Below are 23,527 nucleotides of genomic sequence, written 5' to 3' on the forward strand. Positions count from 1 at the left end.
GCTGTGAGCTAGGCTGACGCCACGGCACTCACTCTAGCCTGGGCAACAGAGTGAGACTCTGTCTCAAAAAAAAAAAAAAAAAAAGATTTCTCTTCAGGAAAGAATTCTACTTAAAAATAAGTTTGAAAACCACAGAATATTAGAGCTGGACTGGTGATGATTTCCTCAACTGACCTCCTCACTGCAGAGATGAGGAAGTTGAGGGACCAAAAAAGGGGGTGTGTGACTTGCCTAAGGTCCTACAACAAGAGAGTAACAGAAATGGAACTAAACCTGTGTCTCCTGGTGGACTCTGAATCTTCCCACTGTCCCACATAAGCTCGCTAGAAGATGCTAAAATGTTACAATTTCACCTCTTACCCTCACCAGAAAACCAGATATAAACCACCACTATAAGAAAGAAGGAATTTAAAACTAACTCCTTAGATTGAAAGCTATTATTTATTTATTTATTTAGTTATTTTTGAGACAGAGTCTTGTTCTGGGCTAGAGTGCAGTGGTGTCATCATAGCTCACAGCAACCTCTAACTCCTGGGCTCAAGCAATCCTCCTGCCTCAGCCTCCCAAGTAGCTGGGACTACAGGCGTGAGCTACCATGCCTGGCTAATTTTTCTATTTTTTGTAGAGATGGGGTCTTGCTCTTGCTCAGGCTGGTCTTGAACTCCTGACCCAAGCGATCCTCCCAGAGTGCTAGGATTATAGGCGTCAGCCACCATGCCCAGCCGATATTAATTTTTAAACACTGGCTAAAAGGAAGAATAACTTTACCTAAAGAGTTAGAGATGTCTTACATTCTCTACTTGCATCTGAACCTCTGATTCAAAAGGTATCTTTTAATAATTGATTGCCACACTAGAAAAAAATTTTTTTTCTATGGGACCATGGTATTTTATTACAAAAATAGAATAATAAAAACTAAACAATCCTTTCTAATTTAATGAAGAACTTGTTATTTTTAAGGGTTTTTTGTGGTTTTTTTTTTTTTTTTCAATAAAAAAGTACTGTGAAAACTTGAAAATAGCTCATAAGGGTAAAATATTCTTCTTGTCAGGCTTAAGTGTGATTTAAAGGTAAACATAATTAGAAAAATGAAATTTATTGCCTTCTATTCATTTAATCTACAGTTTTAGAATTAAAATGTCAGTATTAATTGTAACAATAAGAACATCAACAAGTAAGATTTTTCACGAACCAACTACAGGGTTTTGCCCATGTTTGCTTCATAAGGCCCTGGGCTCAAAACTAGCATAAATTAAATACAACTCACATGGCAGTTAATGTTGTTAAACAAATAAATACTTTTAGAAAACACATTGACTCATATATAATTATGCTCTATCCTAAAACTGGGCTCAAGTAATCCTCCCATCTTGTCCTCCCAAACTGCTAGGATAACAGGCATGAGCCACCATGCCCGGCCCTAAAACTTGAAAAAAAAAAAAATATATATATATACATATATATATCAACATGTTCTTAGGTTATTTCTATTTTTTTTTTTTTTTTGAGACAGAGTGTCACTCTCTTGCCCAGGCTAGAGTGCCGTGGCATCAGCCTAGCTCACAGCAACCTCAAACTCCTGAGTTCAAGCAATCCTCCTGCCTCAGCCTCCCGAGTAGCTGGGACTACAGGCATGCGCCACCATGCGCCACCATGCTCAGCTAATTTTTTCTATATATATTTTTAGTTGTCCACATAATTTCTATTTTTTTTTAGTCAAGACGGGGATCTCGCTCTTGCTCAGGCTGGTCTCGAACTCCTGAGCTCAAACAATCCACCCGCCTCGGCCTCTCGAATAGTGCTAGGATTACAGGCGTGAGCCACCGCGCCCGGCCTTAGGTTATTTCTCACACTAAATTCAGACAGGAAACCATACGGAATTCTTACACTAATACAAATCAATGACAAGTGAATAGTAATGAAGGTGGACAGAAAACAAAACTGGTACAGTTGGATGGTCATTTAGATAAAACAAATCAAGCAATGTTATATGAAGTACTTTTATAAAACCACAGTAGAAAAGACTTCTGCCAGCCTGAGCAAGAGCGAGACCCCATCTCTACTAAAAATAGAAAGAAATTATATGGACAGCTAAAAATATATATAGAAAAAATTAGCCGGGCATGGTGGCACATGCCTGTAGTCCCAGCTACTCGGGAGGCTGAGACAGGAGGATCCCTTGAGCTCAGGAGTTTGAGGTTGCTGTGAGCTAGGCTAACGCCACGGCACTCACTCTAGCCGGGGCAACAGAGTGAGACTCTGTCTCAAAAAAAAAAAAAGAAAAGAAAAGACTTCTGTCTACATTTTGCCAGCATGGCAGTTTCTCTCAAATTCACCTTCTAAATCTTAAGTTTTTCTAGTCTTAGGAGTCAAAACTTCCATCACTCTTCCAGGCAGTGGTTTCACAAACAAAATTCCTTTCAACCAGAGTTTCCTTCAATACATATTTTCCCCTTTTTCCTAAAATTTTTCTGGGAAATTATTAATTATGAAAACAATCTCCCTAATCAATGGAACTCAAGAGTCAGAAATTACTTTAGCATTTCACTATAGCTTACTATTTAGCAACTAAGTATCAATATATGTTCAAGTATTTCTTCTAAAGCTCATATGAATAAAAATGTTAAAATTCACAATCAAAACCAAAGTTGGTAGTTCCTTTATATATTTAAGGAGGTGCTTTAAACTTATTCAATACAATATCCATTTTTTTCATGACTCAAAGGTAAAATCTTTTAGGTTATAATATCTGAAATTCTATCACATACAAAAAAGTCTCATTCTCTCCCCAAAATAATCCAATATTCAAGTCATCATTTTCCTCAAATGTATCGTGAAAACCAGTCCCTTGCATTTTCATCAAGTAAAAACATAACCATCCCTTTTTTAAAAAACAATCTGCCTCTTAGTTCTACTTATCCAGGTTAATTTTTTTTAAATCTGCCTAATGTAATGTTTCCAACCACACTATGATTCTCTCTTCTTGTAACAAATATATTATTTTCTAATGTTTCCTATACCATTACAAACATATTTTCTTTAACCTACCTGAGATCATGGACCATTCAGCTGTTCTATAAAGGTAGGTTATGGGTTTCTGTTGCAACTTGGGAAATTTACCAGAAAATAGTCTCTGCTTCTCTAATTCTAAAGAGATATTTATAATTCCATTTTTAAACATTTAAATGTATCAATTCATGGACTTATCTAAAAGCCTTAATAAATATTATTTATTTATTATCAACAAATTTCACTTGTCTTTTTAATTATTTCCCAAATTATATAATCTGGGCTTCAGAATTTACTCTGTAGTCAACTTAGGTTTCTATTGCTTTATAATCACGTTAAAGGATTCAGGTGCAGTGTTTATGTTTTGTATACATATTTCAGCAATGTCACCCAACAACTGTTTTGAGAATTACTGAGGAAATGAATTTATGAAGAACCAACTGGTGTCTCTGTGACAGATCAGAATTAAGAGAGAAAAGACAACAGAGGGAAAAAACAGTGGCTCCAATTTTAACACTTCCTTCTCTTTACTTATTTGTGATCTCAAATGAAGATTACTACTTCTCTTTAATATCCACAGAAGGAGCAACAGAAACCCTATGTCATAAAAATCTTGTAAGGAATCATAATTGGTGAGCACACTGCAAACACAGAAAGCCTGAAGATCTCGAAGCAACCTTTCTCAGTGGGGGCTGAGAGACGAACACCGCTAACGCACAATGTACAGGAGCACGAGGGCAAGTGTCTCTTCGCAGCCTTTCACAAGCTAAAATGCCTGGGATACATCAGAATTTTAGCTTCTGTTCATATTTAAAATAACTCTAACATTCATAAGAGAATTCTGAGTTATGATTTTGGCCAAAGTATTTGCAAACCGAAGTAAGTTAAGTTTAGCTATTCCTATCCAGTATTTGGCACCAATCATGGCTGAGTTTCCTCAAGACAAAAATGCCAGAAGATGAAAATGACAAAAATGATTTTGTGTTTACAAACTCAAACACACAAATATGATAGCAAAATTTCTAGCTAGAAATTTTGGTTTAAATATAAAATACGAACAGCATAGTATTTTAAAATCTTTCTCTCTTTACAAATATCCTCAAATATTACCATTAAAATATTACATGCATATATTGCCTATAAAGCCAAGAAGAACAGCTAGAAAATATAAGAATAATGTTTCAGTAATTTATTCATCTATCATTTTTAAGGCAAATATATTCAATCAGGTTGTACATAAACGATCTGATGTGAATTATCAAGAGACTTTCCTGAAGAGCGTTAGCATTAAGCTGGATCCTAAAGAAAGAGAGAGGGACCACGAGGCAAACACTGTGGGCAGAAGCACATGCCATATAAAGAAACTAAGACAAGACAAAATCATGTTAAGAAAAGTAAGGATTAGTAAAGGCTAGCAGAAAAGACTATCAAAATTTTAAAAGCACATACCCTTTAACCTAGCAATTACTCTTACAGATCCTTGCATGTGTATATATAAGACTATTCACTGGTGTGCTGTTTGGAACAGCAAAAGATTAGAAACAATCCATAAAGTCACTGGTGGGGACTATTAAATAAATTATGAAATAACTATAACATGGTCTGAGGAAGTTATTTATATACTGATATGAATCATCTCAGAGTAGAGAAAGGATGACACATTGCCAATTATGTTAAAAATTACATAAACACAAACACGCCCTTGCTAGTGTATGTACACAGAATATCACTGAATGGATACAGAAAAATCTAGTAACTACATTGCTTCTAGAAAACAGACCAAATGGCTAGGGAACAGAACAAAAGAAAAAAAATTCACTGCATATTTCTTTTTACCTTTTGAATTGTGAGGCATGTATACTTTTGCCTATTTAAAAAAATAAACTTTAAAATATTTTTATGAAAACGAAAAGGACAGAAGGAGCTGGGGACACTAGGAAGTCCCAAGAAGTATGGAAAGTAGACATGTATGTTGGAAGATGTCAAAACTTCAGGAAAATTTCCCCTGCTGGGCTTTTGGTTTGAGTGGGAAAAATGAAAGCATAGACTTGATGATTTCTATATCCAAAGCTGTTGGTTACATTTAGAGCATACATTTTTCTGTGTTCATTTATTAAATGAAAGTTGTTCCCTACTTCTAGATGTGTGTTTGTATTTCAGAGTCCTCATATTTCACTCTAAAGGATCAAGCAAGGAAAATGGGCTTTCTAAACTTAAAAAAATTTTACTTTGGGATTATAAATAAATATAAACATAATTGAAGACTCATGCACTTTCACATAGGCATGCTATGAGAATCTTACCCTGTACACACAATAGGAATGAGAGCCACAAGAAGAAAGCCCCACCTCCCTGCCTCACACCTGGGCGTTGTGCAGTGATCCTGCACTAAACTTTATCTACGCTATAATCTCAAGACCTAGATCTAACCAACAGGAAAATTATTCATTGATTACATGAAAATGGGAAACAATCTCAATTACTACAGAAGAGAAAGCCCAGCTGAGAATATAAAAGCAGCCTATTCTTATCAGTGATCAAGAGTTTATGTGTATCAGAAATCACCCCAGAGACTCCAGGCTAAATTCCTCAATCTGGTTACCTGTTCTAAAAGTTCTTTCCCTTCATCAGTAGGAATTTAGAATGTTGAAATTAAGCAACTAAAAACTAAATCATGCTCATAGTTGGGCTACAGAAACTAGAAAGGGCAGAGATGTAGGAAGATTTAGAGGAAAAGTAGAATGCTGTTGTATAAAAATATATTATTTCCAAACTTCTCAGAATGAGGGACCTTGGTCACCATGGGGACCAAGGAGAACTATAAAATTAGTGGGCCTCACTCAAAGCATGTGGACAAATTACTGTCAACATGTCTATTATTAACCAACTCAGCAAACCTGGATTCTAATTTTGGTCACAACACCTACTTATTAGATGTATAAGATTGAACAAGTTGCTTCTGCTCTCTTAGTTTTGTAAATAAATATAAACATAACTCAAGACTCATGAGCTTCCACAGAGGCATGCCATAAGAATCTTACCCTGCATACCTAATAGGAATAATACACCACCCTGCCTCACGCCCCTCTAAAATGGGGATAACAGCCGGGCGTGGTGGCTCACGCCTGTAATCCTAGCATTGTGGGAGGCGAAGGCAGGAGGATCTCCTTGAGGTCAGGAGTTTGAGACCAGCATGAGCAAGAGTGAGACCCTGTCTCTACTAAAAATAGAAAAAAATTAGCCAGACATCTAAAAATATATAGACAAAAAATTAGCCGGGCATGGTGGTGCATGCCTGTACTCCCAGCTACTGGGGAGGCTGAGGCAGTAGGATTGCTTGAGCCCAGGAGTTTGAGGCTGCTGTGAGCTAGGCTGATGCCATGGCACTACAGGATGGGCAACAGAGCGAGAGTCTGTCTCAAAAATAAATAAATAAAATAAAATAAAATAAAATGGGGGTAACAATTCCCACCTTGGCTGGAATTTTGTTCTTGTTTTTAAGTGAAGATCAGATATAAAATATTTAGCATTTGGCACACAGTAGGCATTCAATAAATGGAAACTATTATTGTATAATAATAAGACATAAAGATTAAATCTTTATCAAGAGTCTAACTATAGGTAATTATGTTAGAAATTTTATAGTAAGTCCAAACCTGACTAGTAGTTTACAACAGTCATTTCTACCTTTCCTAGAGTCCAGACATTCTAAAATTCTTATAAAATTAGTCTCTCCTAAGGGAAGATTTAAATGATTTAAATGGCATGATACATAAAAGAAGTTTCCTTCAAAATAAAGACCAGAGTTAAAATAGTTACTCATGTCAGATCCTCAAGGTCAGACTATTTAGCAAGGCAACAAATTACAGTTCTTTGAAGTTATTATCTTTAAACATTTTTCTACACTAAAAATATATCTATTAGGCAATATAGCAAGATAGATCGTTAAGTTTTACTACATCAAGCTGTTTTTTAAAGAAGGAGAGGGATGTATATTAGGCGCCAAAATCATGACTAGTAAGATTCCTTCCTGATTTTATCCTTGCTTCAGAAGAATAAAGTCAGCAGAAGGTGGCAAAAGCTGTTGTCAAATACCTGCAGTGCCCCAAATCTGCTATCACCTGACTCCCTACAGGGGCGACTAACCTGGAAGAAGAGGCCAGACTCCTCTGACAGTGAGAGAACGCACCAGCAACACAGCACGCTATGGCTAGGCTGCAGGCAGCTGCCTTCTGGAGGGTGAACCCTAATGGATTTGACTACAGTCTTCCAAGAGCTTCACAACTCAGACCAGAACAGTTACTATAAAACCATGAATTTCCACTGATCACATATGGATTTTTTTAGTTGGAATAATAAGACAGTGTATGATGATAGTTATTCTTTAGAAGATTGTGAAAGAATTAGGGAAATTTTGTCCAGTACGTTTTCTTGGAACACGTAAGTTATTTATAAGGTGTTTATTTTTATAACAACAAAATGCCCTTTGTTAAAGACATTTCTAATGTCTATTATTTAAATAAACACATTTGTTTATTCAGATGTATTCAATTTCTGGTCTTCAAAAAAAAACAAACCAAATCAGTTTTTATTATTTAGAGTATTTACAATGCCACCACTTCATCAGAAATTATTTTAGGAACAGTATAAACTGCTAATATTTTAAAAATATCTTTCTTTAAATAATACTTACCTAAAATTTGGCATAATCTTCCAAACAACATAAAATAAGGACTCTGGACTAAATGCAGTCTGGCTGCCTTGCCACAAAGCACAGAGTGTTTTTCTAAACTCTTCTACCAACGACCTGGAAAAGACAAAGGGACAATACCCTCAGCATTAGTGAGAGACTAGTTCAATGCATGTCCAATTGTGTAAAATGCATAATAAATAAAAAACAAAAGCTTAAAAAGGGTTTGGTTTTTTCTGAACTAAGTCTGACAGCTAAGAGCATCTCAAAAACCCATGTAAGTAGCAGTAATTACTGACAAAACTAGTTCTTCTAACCATATGGTTAACTGAGTGTGCCAAAGCACTGCCATATTTGTACACTCTGAGTTAAAAAAAATACACACACACACAAATGACAAAGTAATAGACAAGTTACAAGCCAAATTACTCAAGAATGTACATTTTAAAAACTTAAAACAGGTCACAGGCTCCCTTCTCCGTCTCCTCGCCCCTCACCAGCGCTCCCAGCCCCCAGGGTGTGGCCCTCTGCTCATCTCCGCCTCAGGGGGCACATGTGGCCACAAAGCCTCCACACTCAGCTCCACACCAATGGCTCTCAGATCCAAATCTGAAAGTCAGATTTTCTCATGACCAGTTTTATTCAGGTTCCTCCAGTTTCCAGAAGGAATTTCCTACTGGAGTTCCCCTTGCCACTTCAATCTCCATGTGGACTAAACTGCTCAAGTACCTCCTACTCTCCGCACTCTCCCTACTCTCACCCAACATCCATTCCCTTCTCTCATAGGAATGCGACTCCTATTTTTTGCTGGGCATATGAACTCTCAGAATAAAAAACTGAGGGTGTCCAAATTCTGCAAAATTTCCTAAAGAGAAAGAGTAGTCCTTCATATTAATCCCTTCCTTCTTCCCGCTGGCTGGAATGAGGACGTAAGGGTGCAGCGCCAGCACTATCTTGGACTATGTGAATGGGAGCCCTACCCTAGGGCTGGTGGAACAGAAAGCTAGAAGGAGCATGATGACTTGGTCTAACAGCCCTGGATAGGTAACCTCTTTGACATGAGAAAACAAACCATGGATGTTTAAGTCACTGTTTATTTTGGTTTCCTATGCACATAGCTAAACTGATATACCTCCCCCACTTCAATTTCTCTATCTGTCAATATAAACACCATACTCTTGGATACCTGATTGGTATCTCAGAGAAGCTCAGTATCTTCTTTCTCAACCTTTGTTATATAGTAGCCATCTGGGATACAAACGAGACTTTTGACTTTCTAGTACCTGAACCCTCCTCCTGTGTCTGGGGAATTCCCCACCTTAAGAGACCTGTGGGAATCAGAGCTTGCCTCCCACCGTAGGGGCTGCGCCTAGAGAAAGGATGGGTGGATGGATGGAAAGAATGTGAGCAAGGTGAATGAAAGATCAGGCGAAACTGCCTACCCGAAGCTGCTTGTTTGCTGAGTGCTAAGGTCAGCTGTTTGGAAGTTGTTAAAGAAATTAACAAACAGCCCTGACCCTTTGCAAGTGTCCTTGGAAATAAATACGGGGAGGAACTTAGCTGAGGAGGCCATTTTCTCCTTTAGATTTTGGTCTCTCCCCTTCTCTCGAAACACTGTGTTTGGAGTAATTACTCATTCCTTCGCTACCGAGCTCAGGAGCGAAAAAGCAGCCACAACACCCACTACAGAAGCCAAAAAGGCCAGATACTTGCTTTCTCTGTCTCCTTTGCAGTCACAGTACAGGCACATGGCCTGGGTTGTGCCCATATGAAGCAGGCATTAGTGACACAAAGAAGCAGGGACAGCACCAAATGCTCTCTGGTTGCAGTGGCAGCAGGGAGCATCACCCAGGGTCCAGGGGCAGCAGTAAAAGCAGCAGCAGCATCTGCCTGCACCCATCTCCAGCAGCACTGGCAACAGGAACCCTGGCACTGTGCTGGGCCATGGAGGCAGCAGTGTCCTTACAGGACAGTTCAGTGGGGTGACTGTAGCTGCAGTGCTGCTGCCTTGACTCCAGACCTGATTTTCCACCCATTCAGTAATGGGTAGCTCACCAATAGCCCTTCAATAAATTTCTTTTCCGCCTAAATCTGCCAGAGGCAATTTCTGCAGTCTATAACTAAATCATGAATGACACTAATGCATCAAGTACTATTAATTCTTCCCTTAACTTTCATTAATATGTATTTTTTCTTCTTCATTTCACTGCTATCCACCCCACCAAACCCAATTACTATAGAGTGAGAAACCTCCTTGAATATAGACACTTTCCAGCTCATCCTACATGCTGCTACCACATGTATGATGTCACTCCACCCTGCTCCAATGCCTGGCTTCAGAGTGTCCCCACTATGGCTCTATCCACAATGTCCACCACTCAAATATGCTCCGTCCTGCTCTGCCTCAGCCACTGACACAGGACACAGTCAGATCATAAGGTGCCCTTTCAGAGTAAGTGGGGATGGAGGTGTATGGGGGTGTGGGCGGGCAGGCAGAGAAAACATTAAATATATAGTCATGGCCCCTCTGGAAAGGGGATGTAAAGCCAAGATATCAAAAATATGCCCCTTACAATCATGATGATATATCTTCTGAACATCAAATAAGGCAGGGGATGCACTGAATACAGGGTTGGTCCTTAATAATCAATTCTCCATTTTTTCTCTCTCCATTATCAACCAAAAATTGACTGTATTGCCCCACAATTAATTTGTTGACTACAAATTAATTTAGTTATCCAAGACAGGCTTACCTAACACTATCAGACACATCAATTCACACAGACTAGTGATATTCAAGCTAGTCGACATTTAGCAGATGTCAATTCTGGAGTGCCCACATCTGCAAAGACCCAACAAGCAGAGTGCTAAATTTATGCTGCCTGTTACAGTAAATAGAAATACAAAAATTCCAACGATTAAGATTGCCAGTTAGATACTTACACATAATTTTTAGAAGAATTTTTTTTAAATGTATGTGCCTATAACTCACATAACACAATGGAAATCATCAGTGAGAGTCATTTGTTTCATAGCTCAAAGCCAGAAAGGACACACGCTTATAACTCACACATTGTTGTCCCCTTGGCTCCTGGTGTGGTATGTTCTCCTTCCTGCTGTCTTCCCATTCCTTAACTCCACGGCGGGCAGTTCTTTGAAATAACAGCAAAACTGCTCAATGTTACTATTTTAAAAGGAAGGGAAAAGATTATGTAAAAAAAAAAAAAAAAAAGGAAAGAAAATAATTTAGTAAGTCCATAAAGTTCTATGAATTTTGGTGTGATTTTTTTTCAATTGTCTCATTTAAACTGTACTCAATGCAATTTCTTACATTGAGTTTCTTCACTATGGTTCTTCGTTCACTCTATAATATAGACAGTATAGACAGATGACTTTGTAGAAATCACCAAAGAACTTAAAACAAAATCTATGTTCATAAAAATCCCCAATTTTCCCTTCATCTATAGGTTGTCACCATTTCTTTCTGTTCAGGGTGCTTGTTTCCAGGCACCAATAATTTCCTTATTCAATAATTTCCTTAAATAAAGACAAACCATGAAACCAACCATATTATTTAGATACACTACATAGAATCACAAGGGGAATTCAGTAGCAACTAGAATTTCTTCTTTGAGCAAGAATAAACTGAGAGGCAGTACCTTCAAAAAGATCAAATATGGCTTCTGCTCCTTATTAGCCACGTGACCTTGAGAAGAGAATTTATTCTGGCCTTTGATACCTCATTAAAATCTAAAAGTATACAACTCTCAAAATAATTTCTTCTACAAAACTGAGGTCAGATTTGTTGGTTATTTTATTTTTACTACTTGTCTTACATTTTGAAGATTTTATTTTTTTTAAGAGAAAGGGTCTTGCTTGGTTGCCCAGGCTGGAGTGCAGTGGTGTAGTCATAGCTCACTACAGCCTTGAACTCCTGGGCTCAAGCAATCCTCCTGACTCAGCCTCTCGAGGAGCTGGGATATAGGCATGTGCCACGATGCCCAGTTCATTTTTTTCATTTTTTTTTAGAGACAGGGATCTAGCTGTGTTATGTAGGCTGGCATTTTAAAGATCATTTAAACATCTGATCTCATGACCATGCTTAAGACCCAACTAATCACTGAAATAAGCTCTCTGAACAAGGGTCCCTGTAGCCCAGGAGTTTGCAAACTATGGCCCACAGGCCAAACTAGCCCTCAGCCAAGGAGCTCTCAAAGTGAGTTTTATATATTTTTCTAAATGTTGTTTTAAAGAGGGGGAGGCAGGGAGAGAATATGTGAGAGAGACCATGGTTTAAAAGACTAAAATATTTACCATCTGGCCTTTCACAGAAAAAGTTTGCTGACCCTTGCTCCAGTCTATACAAGAAGCAATGGGAAATACAGTGAGATTGGCCTCTATCAAAAAAATCCCAAAACAACAAATGCTGGTGAGGATATGGAGAGATGGGAACACTCTTACACTGCTGGTGGGACTGCAAATTAGTGCAACCTCTGTGGAAGAGAATTTGGAGATACCTCAAAGAGCTAAAAATAGAAATACCATTGGATCCAGCAATAGCACTATTAGGCACCTACCCAAAAGAGCAAAAGACATTCTATAATAAAGACATCTGCACTCGAATGTTTATGGCAGCACAATTCACTACTGCAAGGATGTGGAAACAACCCAAGTGCCTGTGGATCATGAGTGGATTAAAATTTTGTATATGTATACAATGGACTATTACTCAATTATAAGAAACAACAGTGACCTAGCACCTCTTATATTTTCATGGATAGAGCTTGAGCCCATTATCAGAAGTGAGGTATCACAAGATCGGAAGAACAGGCTCCACATGTACTCGCCATCAAATTGGCACTAACTGATTATCACTATGGTGTTCACATGGTAGCAATATTCTCCAGGGATTAGGGGGTTGGGGGGGTAAACCCACAACTAATGGACACAGTGAACATTGTAGAGGGGAAGGGCATGCCACTAATCCTCGCTTGGGTGAGTGAGGCAAAGACATAAAATGTAACCAAAATGTTTGTACCCTCATAATATCCTGAAATAAAAATTAAAAAAAAAAGAAGCAATGGGAAATAAACAGTAACAGCAAACAGTTATTTACTACCAGGCACTGCTCTAAGCACTTTAGACAAATTATATTATTTAATCTTCTTCCCAAATACCATATGAGATAGGAACTACTTCCCCCAATTTTACCAATGAGAAAACTGAGGCACAGGGAACTAAGGTAACTTGCTCCAAGCCATATGGCTAGAGTTAGTGGCAGAGCCAAGATCTAAAGCTGGAGCCTTTGATCGTAACCTTTAATGTCAGGTACCTAAGCTCTGACTGTAATGTTACCTGAGTGACTGAAGGATGGCATTCATGAAACATGTGTTCCCCAAATTCCGAAGGCCTGTGGCACAAATGGCAGTGGTGCTTCCCTGTAAAATGAACAAGAAGAGGCCATCAGTAACACCAAGGGAAGGCCAACTATTTCAAACATCAAAGATAAGCAAAGGCCTCTATTTGAAACTCTAGCACCAAGCCAATTTGGAATTGGTCTTTTATCTATCCAATGAATATAGACAAATTCTCTCATTTCTGTGTAAACATCTGTGTATTTTTAGAAGGCTGTTTTCTGATCCTGGGATTTTCTAAATGGGAGGATCTTACTGAAAGCTTATGAGGAAATCAATAATAATAAGTTCAATGGAGTGCACAAATGCAAAAAAAAAAAAAAAAAAAACCCCAACAAATCCAGGAAAATCCTTAAAAGAAATAAAATGTAAGACTTAATGTCTTCATAAGATTCTATTAAAACAGAAATTGAAAAATATGAATATATATTCCCCAAGTATTTTTGTCCCCAAACTTCTAACCTTTAGCCATGCATAAATGACCAATGTATAATATGTTTTCCCAGTAATGGAGTATGAACCTTAAAATACTACCTGAACTTAAAGACTTGGTCTTAAAGACTAAAGCTTGGTTTCCTGGCTAAAAAGATACTAAGAATGAACTACTTCCTAAGGCAGAAGAGCACAGTAGTCACTCTGAGGGAAAGAAGGCACCGACAGATGGCCTCACTGGGGTCACATCAAGAATCATTAGTACAAGTGGCAAACATTTGTACAATCCCCCAAACCCAAGACACACATTTATAAAAGCTTGTAATGAATAACATTAAATGTTAGAGTTGTAACAAAACAGTGATTAGATCTCAACTAACCCTTATAGTTAAATAAATTTTAAGTACTTACATTTACTTTTAATAATTTGCTGTTTAGTGATGAATTTTCCAAAAGTTTCCTTTTCCTATGCCTGTCAGCTGTGAAAGCTGAGCTATTAAAACACAAACAGTGAAAAAGATATTAATACACACATGCTACACAGCAGGCTAAAGAATAAACTCGAGCTACCCCCAGCATCTAGGGCACTGAGCCCTGCCTGGCTGCGCAGTCAGGCCACGAAGTGACCAGTCAGCCCAGTGTGCATAAAGACTTTGGTTACCATCACTACGAGTACTTGACGTCAACTGAGAAGTTCCACTTCCTTGGAAGTCCCCACTCGTCCCGGCAAAGCTGGCCAGGTACATGTTTTCTGTGAGACACTCCCTCCCCCTGCATCTCCATCGGCCTAATCGATCGTGAAGCTTCAAAAACCAGAAAACTCATTCCTCACAACAAAAGGAAAACCCTGGTCTGACACAAGTATTCTGAAATTTAACAGTAAGTCTCAAATAATATGCTATTTCTTTCGCAATTTTGATAAAGGTATCATATCTTGCTCCCCATTTGTCTTAATAGATTAAAGAGTTTAAAATTCAGTTTCTCAACTGCACTAGCCACTTTTCAAGTATGGCTAGTGGCCACCATATTAGTGTAGATTATAGACGACTTCCACCACTGCAGAAAGTTGTCTTGGACAATGCTGCTCTACAGGATATGCAGAATGGTCTAAAATTAAGTAAAACACAAATGTAATCATAGTTTAAAAATTCCTTTACAAATTAAAGTCTATGTTTGCAAAACATAAAAATGAATTTAAGTAATGTTTTTCAACATAGGAAATGGATGGCAAGGTAGATCTTTCAGTGGGGCCAACCAGAAGTGTGGACAAGGTGATCTGGGACACCTTTTACCTGATGAAGTGGTCAATGGAAATAAAAGATTGCATAACTGTATAAACACATACAGGTTCTCCAATGCCCTCTTTTCCCTTTGACTTAGTTCTGATTAATTCATTTCAGACTGAGAGGGTAGTCTTTTCTTAGAGAAAACTATAAATGGCAAAAAAAAAAAAAAAAAAAAATTCTAGTAGCTACCCACTTCTATAACAAAGAATCACTACACCAAAGAGCGATGCTACATAAATTATTGCAGGAATCTCCTACTCCACAGTTTATTGTGAGTAATTTCAGACGAAATTAAATATTTTGGATCTGTGTCTCCAATCCTAGGTAGAGCTCATGTTAAAGCACTTTGAAAAAGAAAGGAGCCAAAAGATGACAAGCCAAAAAGTACTCAAACTCAAAGCATTTTAATTACTTTAGATTTTAAAGAAATCATTATTCTTATCAGTTTTATAACCTATTTAGTCAATGAGACATGCATAAAGACTTTGGTTAACAAACACTATACAGTGTTGCACTCAGGTTATTTTCTCTCAGTATACAATTTTGTAATATTCTCTTGGCTTTACATTTAAGTTTGCTGGGGGACCCCTGATTTGGCATGTTCTCACAATTTCTACACATACACTGCCAAAATAAATTAGATGGCATTTAGTGATTTGGGGTGATTCACACAGATTTCACTTGAGTCAGCAGTCATTCCAGGGCCATGCTTCAAGCCACTGTAGCTTCACAGGCATTGCTAGTTAAGTTTCTGTTTTTCGATTCAGTTTAGGGTCCACTAAGTTTTATCTGAACAAGCTATCTGGCAACAGCAAGAAAAGTCTATTCATATAAAATTTTAATTTCTTTATGATAACAAAGTATTCACAGCTCCTTGTAATTTCAAGTGGTATACACTGCCTCTAACAAAAAAGGAAAAGAAGAAACTCAGATCCTGTGCTACCACATAGATGCAAAGTGGACAATATGATAATTACATCCAATTTCCCTTAAAAACAATGCATAAATCCTGGTGCTTCTAAGCAGTCCTCATAACATGTATGTGTTGACAGGGATTTTCTAATACCAAAGGTAACTCCATCATGATCATATATTGTTTTCTGCTCTTTTCTTGCACCTCTAAAAATCCCCTTTGCAAATAAATGGACCAGCTTATAAATTGGTGGGCAATAATTTTAAAAAAGGCTCTTGGGTCCTTGGATATGGTTTATGACAGATATTAGACGAAATAAAGGCAGAGCTATGGGCAAAGTTTCAGCTATCCAAACCCAAGGTTTATTTTATCATTTCAATCACATTAAAAACATGAAGTTATGAAACTCACCAACAAAAATCCCATTCAAAAATTCTAAAAGACCCCGCGACCCCACTTCACCCCCTTCTCTTTCCCAAGGTCCACTACTTACTTTTCCAAGTTCTGTAAGTGTTCTCTGACTTTCTGTACCAGTCCCAGCTTCGTGTCATTAACCACAAAATCATCACAGCGATAACTGCAAGGAAAATACTAATCAATGTGTATAAGGAGCTTGAGGAAACCACAGTAATGAAATCACTAAAAGGCCTGGCTGCTGCCAAGATGATCACATGGCTCTGCGGCAGTTACTGTTGGTGGTAAGTTTAAAGAGGACTTGGAGTCCACAATGGAATGTTTTCTAAGAGCCTTCTTAAAAAGCCACGTAGGCAATGAACACTAGCTTCTTTTCATGTTTTTATTCAAAAGCTCTTCAATTCTTCCTTTGAAAATGAAATAAGCTGCTACATGTGTTACATTCTTTTTAGTAGTGCATAATACATGGAAAATGAAATAAAAAGCACTGGTTCTTTCACAAAGCATTAAGCCTAAAGCCTTAAGGTGACACTTCGCAACCCAAATTAATGGAGAATTTGGGAGAGGGGAGATTTAAGTGAAAAGCAGGGAAGGGTAATTAACCTGTAGGGATATCTGAATAGAAAAACTAAAGTTAAAGCTGTACATTTAAAACAATTTAATTAAAATAAATTAAATTCAGATGAGCTGGGAAGAACAAATCTTTCATTCTGAGGTGCCAGAAAACAAAAAGTATGACACAGTGGCTGTATCTTTAAGGAAATTAATAAATGCTTCTAAGAAAAATGTTTAAGGTGTTTTTTAAAACGGATATTAATGTGTATGTGTGTGTTAGCAAGTCAATTATAGCAAATAATATAAGGAATCACACATAATAAACTTTAACTTTTGCATTAGCATTTAATTTTTTCCTGGGATAAGGCCAATTTTAACAAAAACAACTTACAAGCTGGCACTAAGATATTCTTTTGAATGTGCAGCTTTGTATAAAACCACTTGTTATAACTACCAAAGGATAATGAAAATAACACTGCCATTCTGAGCAAACAAAACTTTGAAAGCACAGCAATTAGTAAAAATTAGGTCATCTCTAGCAGAATCCAAGAAAAAAAATCTCTTATATATCTGAAGTCAGTCTATTAAAAAAAAAAAGAGAAAGGGGTAGGGGAAAGTAATAAACAACAAAGATTACACACAAAAGCATGGACTGTGTCTTTTATTCAGAGGAATGAAAATTTTAAGTAAATGTTTCTGAAAACTTTATTACTGAACACACCCCCCACCCCCATTAGCTGACCACCCACGCTGTCAATCAAGATTTCTCTAAGGTATTCTCCAGGTCCCCAGGGTCAATTCCTAACATTTCCACAAATAACAAAAGCCATCTTTCTGAACCGGTTTTCTATTATCAAAGTGCCACTGGCAGGAGAATAAATTCTTCATTAATTTGATAACAAATACATAAAGGAATTAAATTAGTGAAAAGGTTTAATTCTTTGCTCCCTCTCAGCATAAATGTTAAGAGGGTAAGACCTACTTTGTAAATTTGGGCTTAAGGCACTTGGTACCCCCATGAACCTTAAGTACTCATTGAAGAATGAAATTGCATTGTTATTCTATTTCCTGCTTACATTTTCATCTTATGTTTGCATACATTTATGCTTGTATTAATAGTTCAAATGAAACAATACTCGGTGTTAAAAACATCTCCAAATGTTAGTGCTCATCTGGGAAATGAAGTCTAAGAGCAAATTCAGATCATCTTCCATGTATTTACAGAATGTCATATCTAATTGAAAAATGTACCCCTGACTGCCACAAAAAAGTAGTTGTCTTGTTTAAAGAAATAAATTATTTCAAATTAAATTAAATAACCGATTTATTTCTTATTAAAATAATTCTTTTCAGTATGACATGGATTCAGCCTAGGATATAAAATTACTTTACATCTGTTAAAGTAACATTTACATATATTGACATATAGACTTATTTATGACTTTGCTCTGTTCTTTTTTTTTTTTTTTTTAAATTAGAGATGGGGTCTCGCTCTTGCTCAGGCTGGTCTCGAACTCCTGACCTCGAGCGATCCACCCGCCTCGGCCTCCCAGAGTACTAGGATTACAGGCATGAGCCACTGCACGTGGCCGACTTTGCTCTGTTCTTAACTAGTCTGGATCAATTGGGTCTAGTTGCTTTACCTTCTCTAAACTTTCACCACTGAAGCGAATAAGTTGTTCTGGACTCTAGGGCTGCACTAATGTGACTATTGTAACTCAGGAATTAAATCTTAATTCTTAAAAATTTTAATATAAATTTTTACTTAATAATGGAAACAGTGTAGACTCTTTCTCCATTAGACACAACTTTATATAATAGTTTGGCAGAACTATATTTTGTTTTTATTATTAAATTGTGTAAGATACATGGCAGTGCAGTTGGGTACATGTGTCATTTCCAGCCTTACACAAAAGCATATCACCAATCTAGTTCGTGTCAAAAGAATGACTCAGTTCAAATGATTTTTCTATGCAACAATGTAGCATAGAAAATTTATTCAAATATTTCAGACAGCATGAGTTACAGTGATATGTAAATCACAATAGGTAATTAAACTGAAATATTTATTTTAATTAAAATAATTTTTCTAGCTTAAAAGGATAGAAAATTTTTAAACTTTCAAATGAAGGCATACACAGCTATAAAATGGCTTAGATTCTTGCTCAATATAGAAAACCACTTCTGGATGGAGAGATGAAAAATTAAATTATTTCAGTTAAGGAAATCATGTTTTAAAATTATGAGGAAAAGATTAAAAAGAGTATTTTACAAAAAGTGAAAGATCTTCAACTGAGCCACCAAGCAAATGTCAGTGAATAAAAGACCTTTCTAACAATATTAATGATCAATCAAGTAATCTGAAAAATTGCGAGTACTTTTATTTTTAGCTTTAGATGAGTTTTACAAGAGATACTGTCCAATTAATATTTTGGGTATATCTGTCTCAAATGACTTCCAAATTTATAAAGAAATGCCTTCAACTATTTGCAATCTTTAAACAATTGATCTCCTGTAGGTATTTTTTGAATTTTTTTTTTACATCTGTCACCATCAGACATGAAAAGCTTGTTTCTATCAAGACAATGTTCAATCAAAAATCTAGATTTACTGGAGTCAATTGCCTTATTACTTTGTTCAACTATGTGACACATATTGCAAGTGTTCGTGCCCTGAGGCAGACTGTATCATGGAGACAGTTATTAGAATTGTTCAGTATACATACATGTGCAAATGCTATAAATCACCACCAGTTTATGGAACTGTCATAAGAAATAGAAGACAATAGATTTAATGACTGTATGTTCTTTAGCCAATGGTGGCTGATTGAGTCACGGAAGAGTTTTTACAAAGATTCACTGTACTGTTAACTCTAATTCAAGATTTTTGAAATAAAAGAAACACTTACCAATATTCAACAAAGAGTAAACCAGAAATAGATTTTTAGAAATCTTAGTGTGATTTACATTTTTCCCCTATATCACAATGCATATGAATAAGCTAAATTTGAAGATCCAAGGAGAAAAAAAAGCTTGTGACCTAGCTAGACAGGTATAAGAATTTATGTTTGCAATTGAAGCTTTCCATAATTACAAATCAATAATCATTACACACATTTTTCAACTTTAATTTACAGCAGAGATAGCATTATGTAAATTGGGTGCAAAACTTATGAGAAAAATTCAAAGAATGCTTTCTTGATACCAATAAACTTAGAGTTGCTTTTCAGTTTATAGGATGCCCCTTTGAATTTCATGTTGATAATATTGAATTATCACAAGAGTTAGTGGATTTACGCAACTTGGACAGATGTTTTGAAACTGATATGCTTTTGCTTCTGAGTCAAATCAATTGTTCTAAAAAAAAATTAGCTTTATCAATACAGGTGCAATATTAGAGAAAAATGATTTTATTGGAAAACTTCTAATAATGTTTAGAATAGTGTGAATCTACTTTTTTTAACTGCAATTTGTATGAATTTAAATACAGATCAAATATTTCTGATGAAAATTTACTATCCGAATTGAGATGTCCTATAAAATGTAAATTGCACACTGGATTTCACATGAAAAAGATTTCATATAAAAAATATAAACTTTCTCTAATAATGTTTATGTTGATTACATGTTGACATGATAATATTTTAGATATACTGGGTCAAATAAAATATGCAAGTAAAATTAAATTCACCTGTTTTTGATTTTTAATATGGCTACTAGAAAATTTAAAATTACATATGTGACTTGCATTATTTCTCTGTTACACAGCACTGCTAATCTAGGGTATCTAACACACTACCCTGCTCTAAAATTCTATAATACTACCCAGCATCACAAGGAGGTAAGAAATACAACTTTATTGAACTATAAGAACTCAATTTTATTTTGGCTAGATTTGCTTTCACTAGTTTAAAAAAGTTGGGTTTTTTTTTTTAAGTTTTTACAGCTGTCACTATTTCTAAAGAGCCAATTCTAGCTGTTTTTACAGTCACTAAGACGGACACTTCCTTTTAGGACATAACTTTTGTAAAAACTGTTTGAATTTACCACACTATACAAGTGTTATTTTACTTATTTATTACTACTATTATTGTTATTATTATTACTTATTTAAGGAAAATACCTGCTTCCATAAGTCAAAATTTTAAGAGTGCGAGTGCCTGGCATGTGGCAGAAGATTAATAAATGTTAGTTTCCTTCCTTTGTGTAACCAGCAGCCTCACAGCACACTCTTCTGCAGCTGCCTACATTCCCCTGGTTTGATTTCTTCTTCCTCCCTGGCCCAGAAGTAAAAAGAAAATAAGTGGTAAAGGTGGGAAATAAATGAAAATTTAAATGTTGCCTGGTTGCTTTAGTCTTCAGATAATACACTGCTTTCAAAATGGAAACTATCCCACTAACACTGGTGTTAAAAAGTTCCCAGGCAAACAGACCGACTTAAATTCTCAAAATCTCTTCTTGGTTAATATAATTGTATTGAAGCTATTGGGTCAGAATTATGCTACCTCTACCACCTGAAAAAAAAATTTAGCCACTCCTCCTAATTTTCCCTTCAAGAAAATTATACCAGAATGAGAAATACAAAAAAGTACATAATTCATAGGTTGTGCTTCAAAACTTACAGATTTGTCCTCTCAAACTTGGAATGCATGTCTTTTTGAAGTAAACATGTAAAGTATGGTTAAATGCCCTAGGTGAAAATACACATTTCCCAAAATGTAGTTTCAATATGTAGTAGTGTAAAAAGCTCTACTCCTGTTTTCTTCTTTAAATACATACTACTGACACTAAGAAATTGTGACGGGGGGGGGGGGGGGGGGGGGGGGGGGCCGTCGGGGAACTGGGCGGGATTCAGTTAAGTTGGTTAGTTTTCACTAAGAGAAGAGGTCCAGGGTTTGCCATCTCTTCATATACACAGGACTTTATGTATTAAACAGAAATCAGGGATTACCCAGATAATGCACCCGACATTTAGGCTATAAAACTTATACTTGGCCGGGCGCGGTGGCTCACGCCTGTAATCCTAGCACTCTGGGAGGCCGAGGCGGGTGGATTGCTCAAGGTCAGGAGTTCGAGACCAGCCTGAGCGAGACCCCGTCTCTACTAAAAATAGAAAGACATTATATGGACACCTAAAAATCTATATAGAAAAAATTAGCCGGGCATAGTGGCGCATGCCTGTAGTCCCAGCTACTCGGGAGGCTGAGGCAGTAGGATCGCTTAAGCCCAGGAGTTTGAGGTTGCTGTGAGCTAAGCTGACGCCACGGCACTCACTCTAGCCTGGGCAACAAAGTGAGACTCTGTCTCAACAAAAAAAAAAAAAAAAAAACTTATACTTAAGTTTTTATTTAGTGATTTTAGATGACTTCAAGCAAAGGTGAGCTCTACTTCTAATAGACTACTTGTCAGATGAGGACAAAGATTCATTTCTCTATTTAGTAGAAAGAAAAAATTAAGAAAAATTGGCCGGGCGCGGTGGCTCACGCCTGTAATCCTAGCACTCTGGGAGGCCGAGGTGGGCGGATCGTTTGAGCTCAGGAGTTCGAGACCAGCCTGAGCAAGAGCGAGACCCCATCTCTACTAAAAATAGAAAGAAATTATATGGACAGCTAAAAATATATATAGAAAAAAAAAATTAGCCGGGCATGGTGGTGCATGCCTGTAGTCCCAGCTACTCGGGAGGCTGAGACAGGAGGATCGCTTGAGCTCAGGAGTTTGAGGTTGCTGTGAGCTAGGCTGATGCCACGGCACTCACTCTAGCCTGGGCAACAGAGTGAGACTCTGTCTCAAAAAAAAAAAAAAAAAAAAAGAAAGAAAAATTAAGTAAACTGAACATTAAAAAGAAGAAACTAATATTTAGAAGTCATATTAGCAACATATTAGAGATGTTAGATAAGAAAATAGGACATACAAAAACGAAAGTAAGAAGATTGATATCTTTACTTCTAAGACCTGAGACAAGCAACATTATCATCTTGGCTAGTAAAGATTAGTCTCAAACCCAAATTCCTTGAGCCAAATATGATCTCAAACTAGTTTTAAATTTCTTTAAGCCAATAGTTAATAAACTACCAATTAAATGTGCAGTGTGGTATATTGTGCATACCGCTGTTAAGAACTGAATACATACAGCTGATTTTACCACCATGCACTGAAAGAATATACATCAAGGAGCAAGTAAATTTTCATAAGAAACACAAGCTATTTATATTACATAATTAGGGAAGTAAATAATAAAATCCCAGATTAAGTTACTTCAAATTCTACTTACTCTAATAAACAGCAAAAATGAAACTGTCCAATTTTTTCATTATTTAGTGCTCATGTATTTTTAGATTTTGATTAATTTCTAGCACCTAACCATGCCTAATTCTTGCTACTTTTCTTTCTATAATCTCTCCAAAACTCATCTTTTTTCTTCCTCATTTTGAACACCATTCTGTGCTATACTTTGTATTTCCTGTGGTATAATATCTCTCACCCCTCTCTCTTATACAGTAATTTTTAAATCCATAGCTCTCTGTAGCCAAATTAAGCTATAATATTTGATGGTCTCTATAACGTCAGCCTTGCCTAGATTTTCTTCATTCCTACCCTCCTCTCCCCTCCCAATCTTCCCTTTCACTTCAGTGTTATCTGCTCTACTTTTAGATTTAAGCTTTCATCTCATACACCACCAACTCCCTCATCCCTCAATATTTTCCATTTCATGCTCATTCACTTATTTATTGGCAAAATGATATTCCTCATTTGGTCATCTCCATCTTTATTTTCTTTTCCCATTCTCCAAAAATGAAAACATTTTCTTATCCTAA

At 36.6% G+C, this 23,527-nt stretch overlaps 1 protein-coding gene across 1 annotated transcript in view; it reads right to left on the reverse strand.

Annotated features, from left to right (window-relative positions):
- Positions 1 to 23,527, reverse strand: part of USP3 (ubiquitin specific peptidase 3) — a 186,991-nt gene that overhangs the window by 126,457 nt on the left and 37,007 nt on the right. The window contains exons 4-8 of the mRNA XM_069482975.1: positions 16,238 to 16,321; positions 13,957 to 14,038; positions 13,055 to 13,137; positions 10,770 to 10,883; positions 7,703 to 7,816 (exon numbers count right to left, since the gene is read on the reverse strand). Coding sequence (XP_069339076.1) covers positions 7,703 to 7,816; positions 10,770 to 10,883; positions 13,055 to 13,137; positions 13,957 to 14,038; positions 16,238 to 16,321 — 477 coding nt within the window. The remainder of the gene's footprint in view (positions 1 to 7,702; positions 7,817 to 10,769; positions 10,884 to 13,054; positions 13,138 to 13,956; positions 14,039 to 16,237; positions 16,322 to 23,527) is intronic.

The sequence above is a fragment of the Eulemur rufifrons genome, chromosome 2 (assembly GCF_041146395.1).
Source record: "Eulemur rufifrons isolate Redbay chromosome 2, OSU_ERuf_1, whole genome shotgun sequence".
In the NCBI taxonomy this organism is placed as follows: Eukaryota; Metazoa; Chordata; class Mammalia; order Primates; family Lemuridae; genus Eulemur; species Eulemur rufifrons.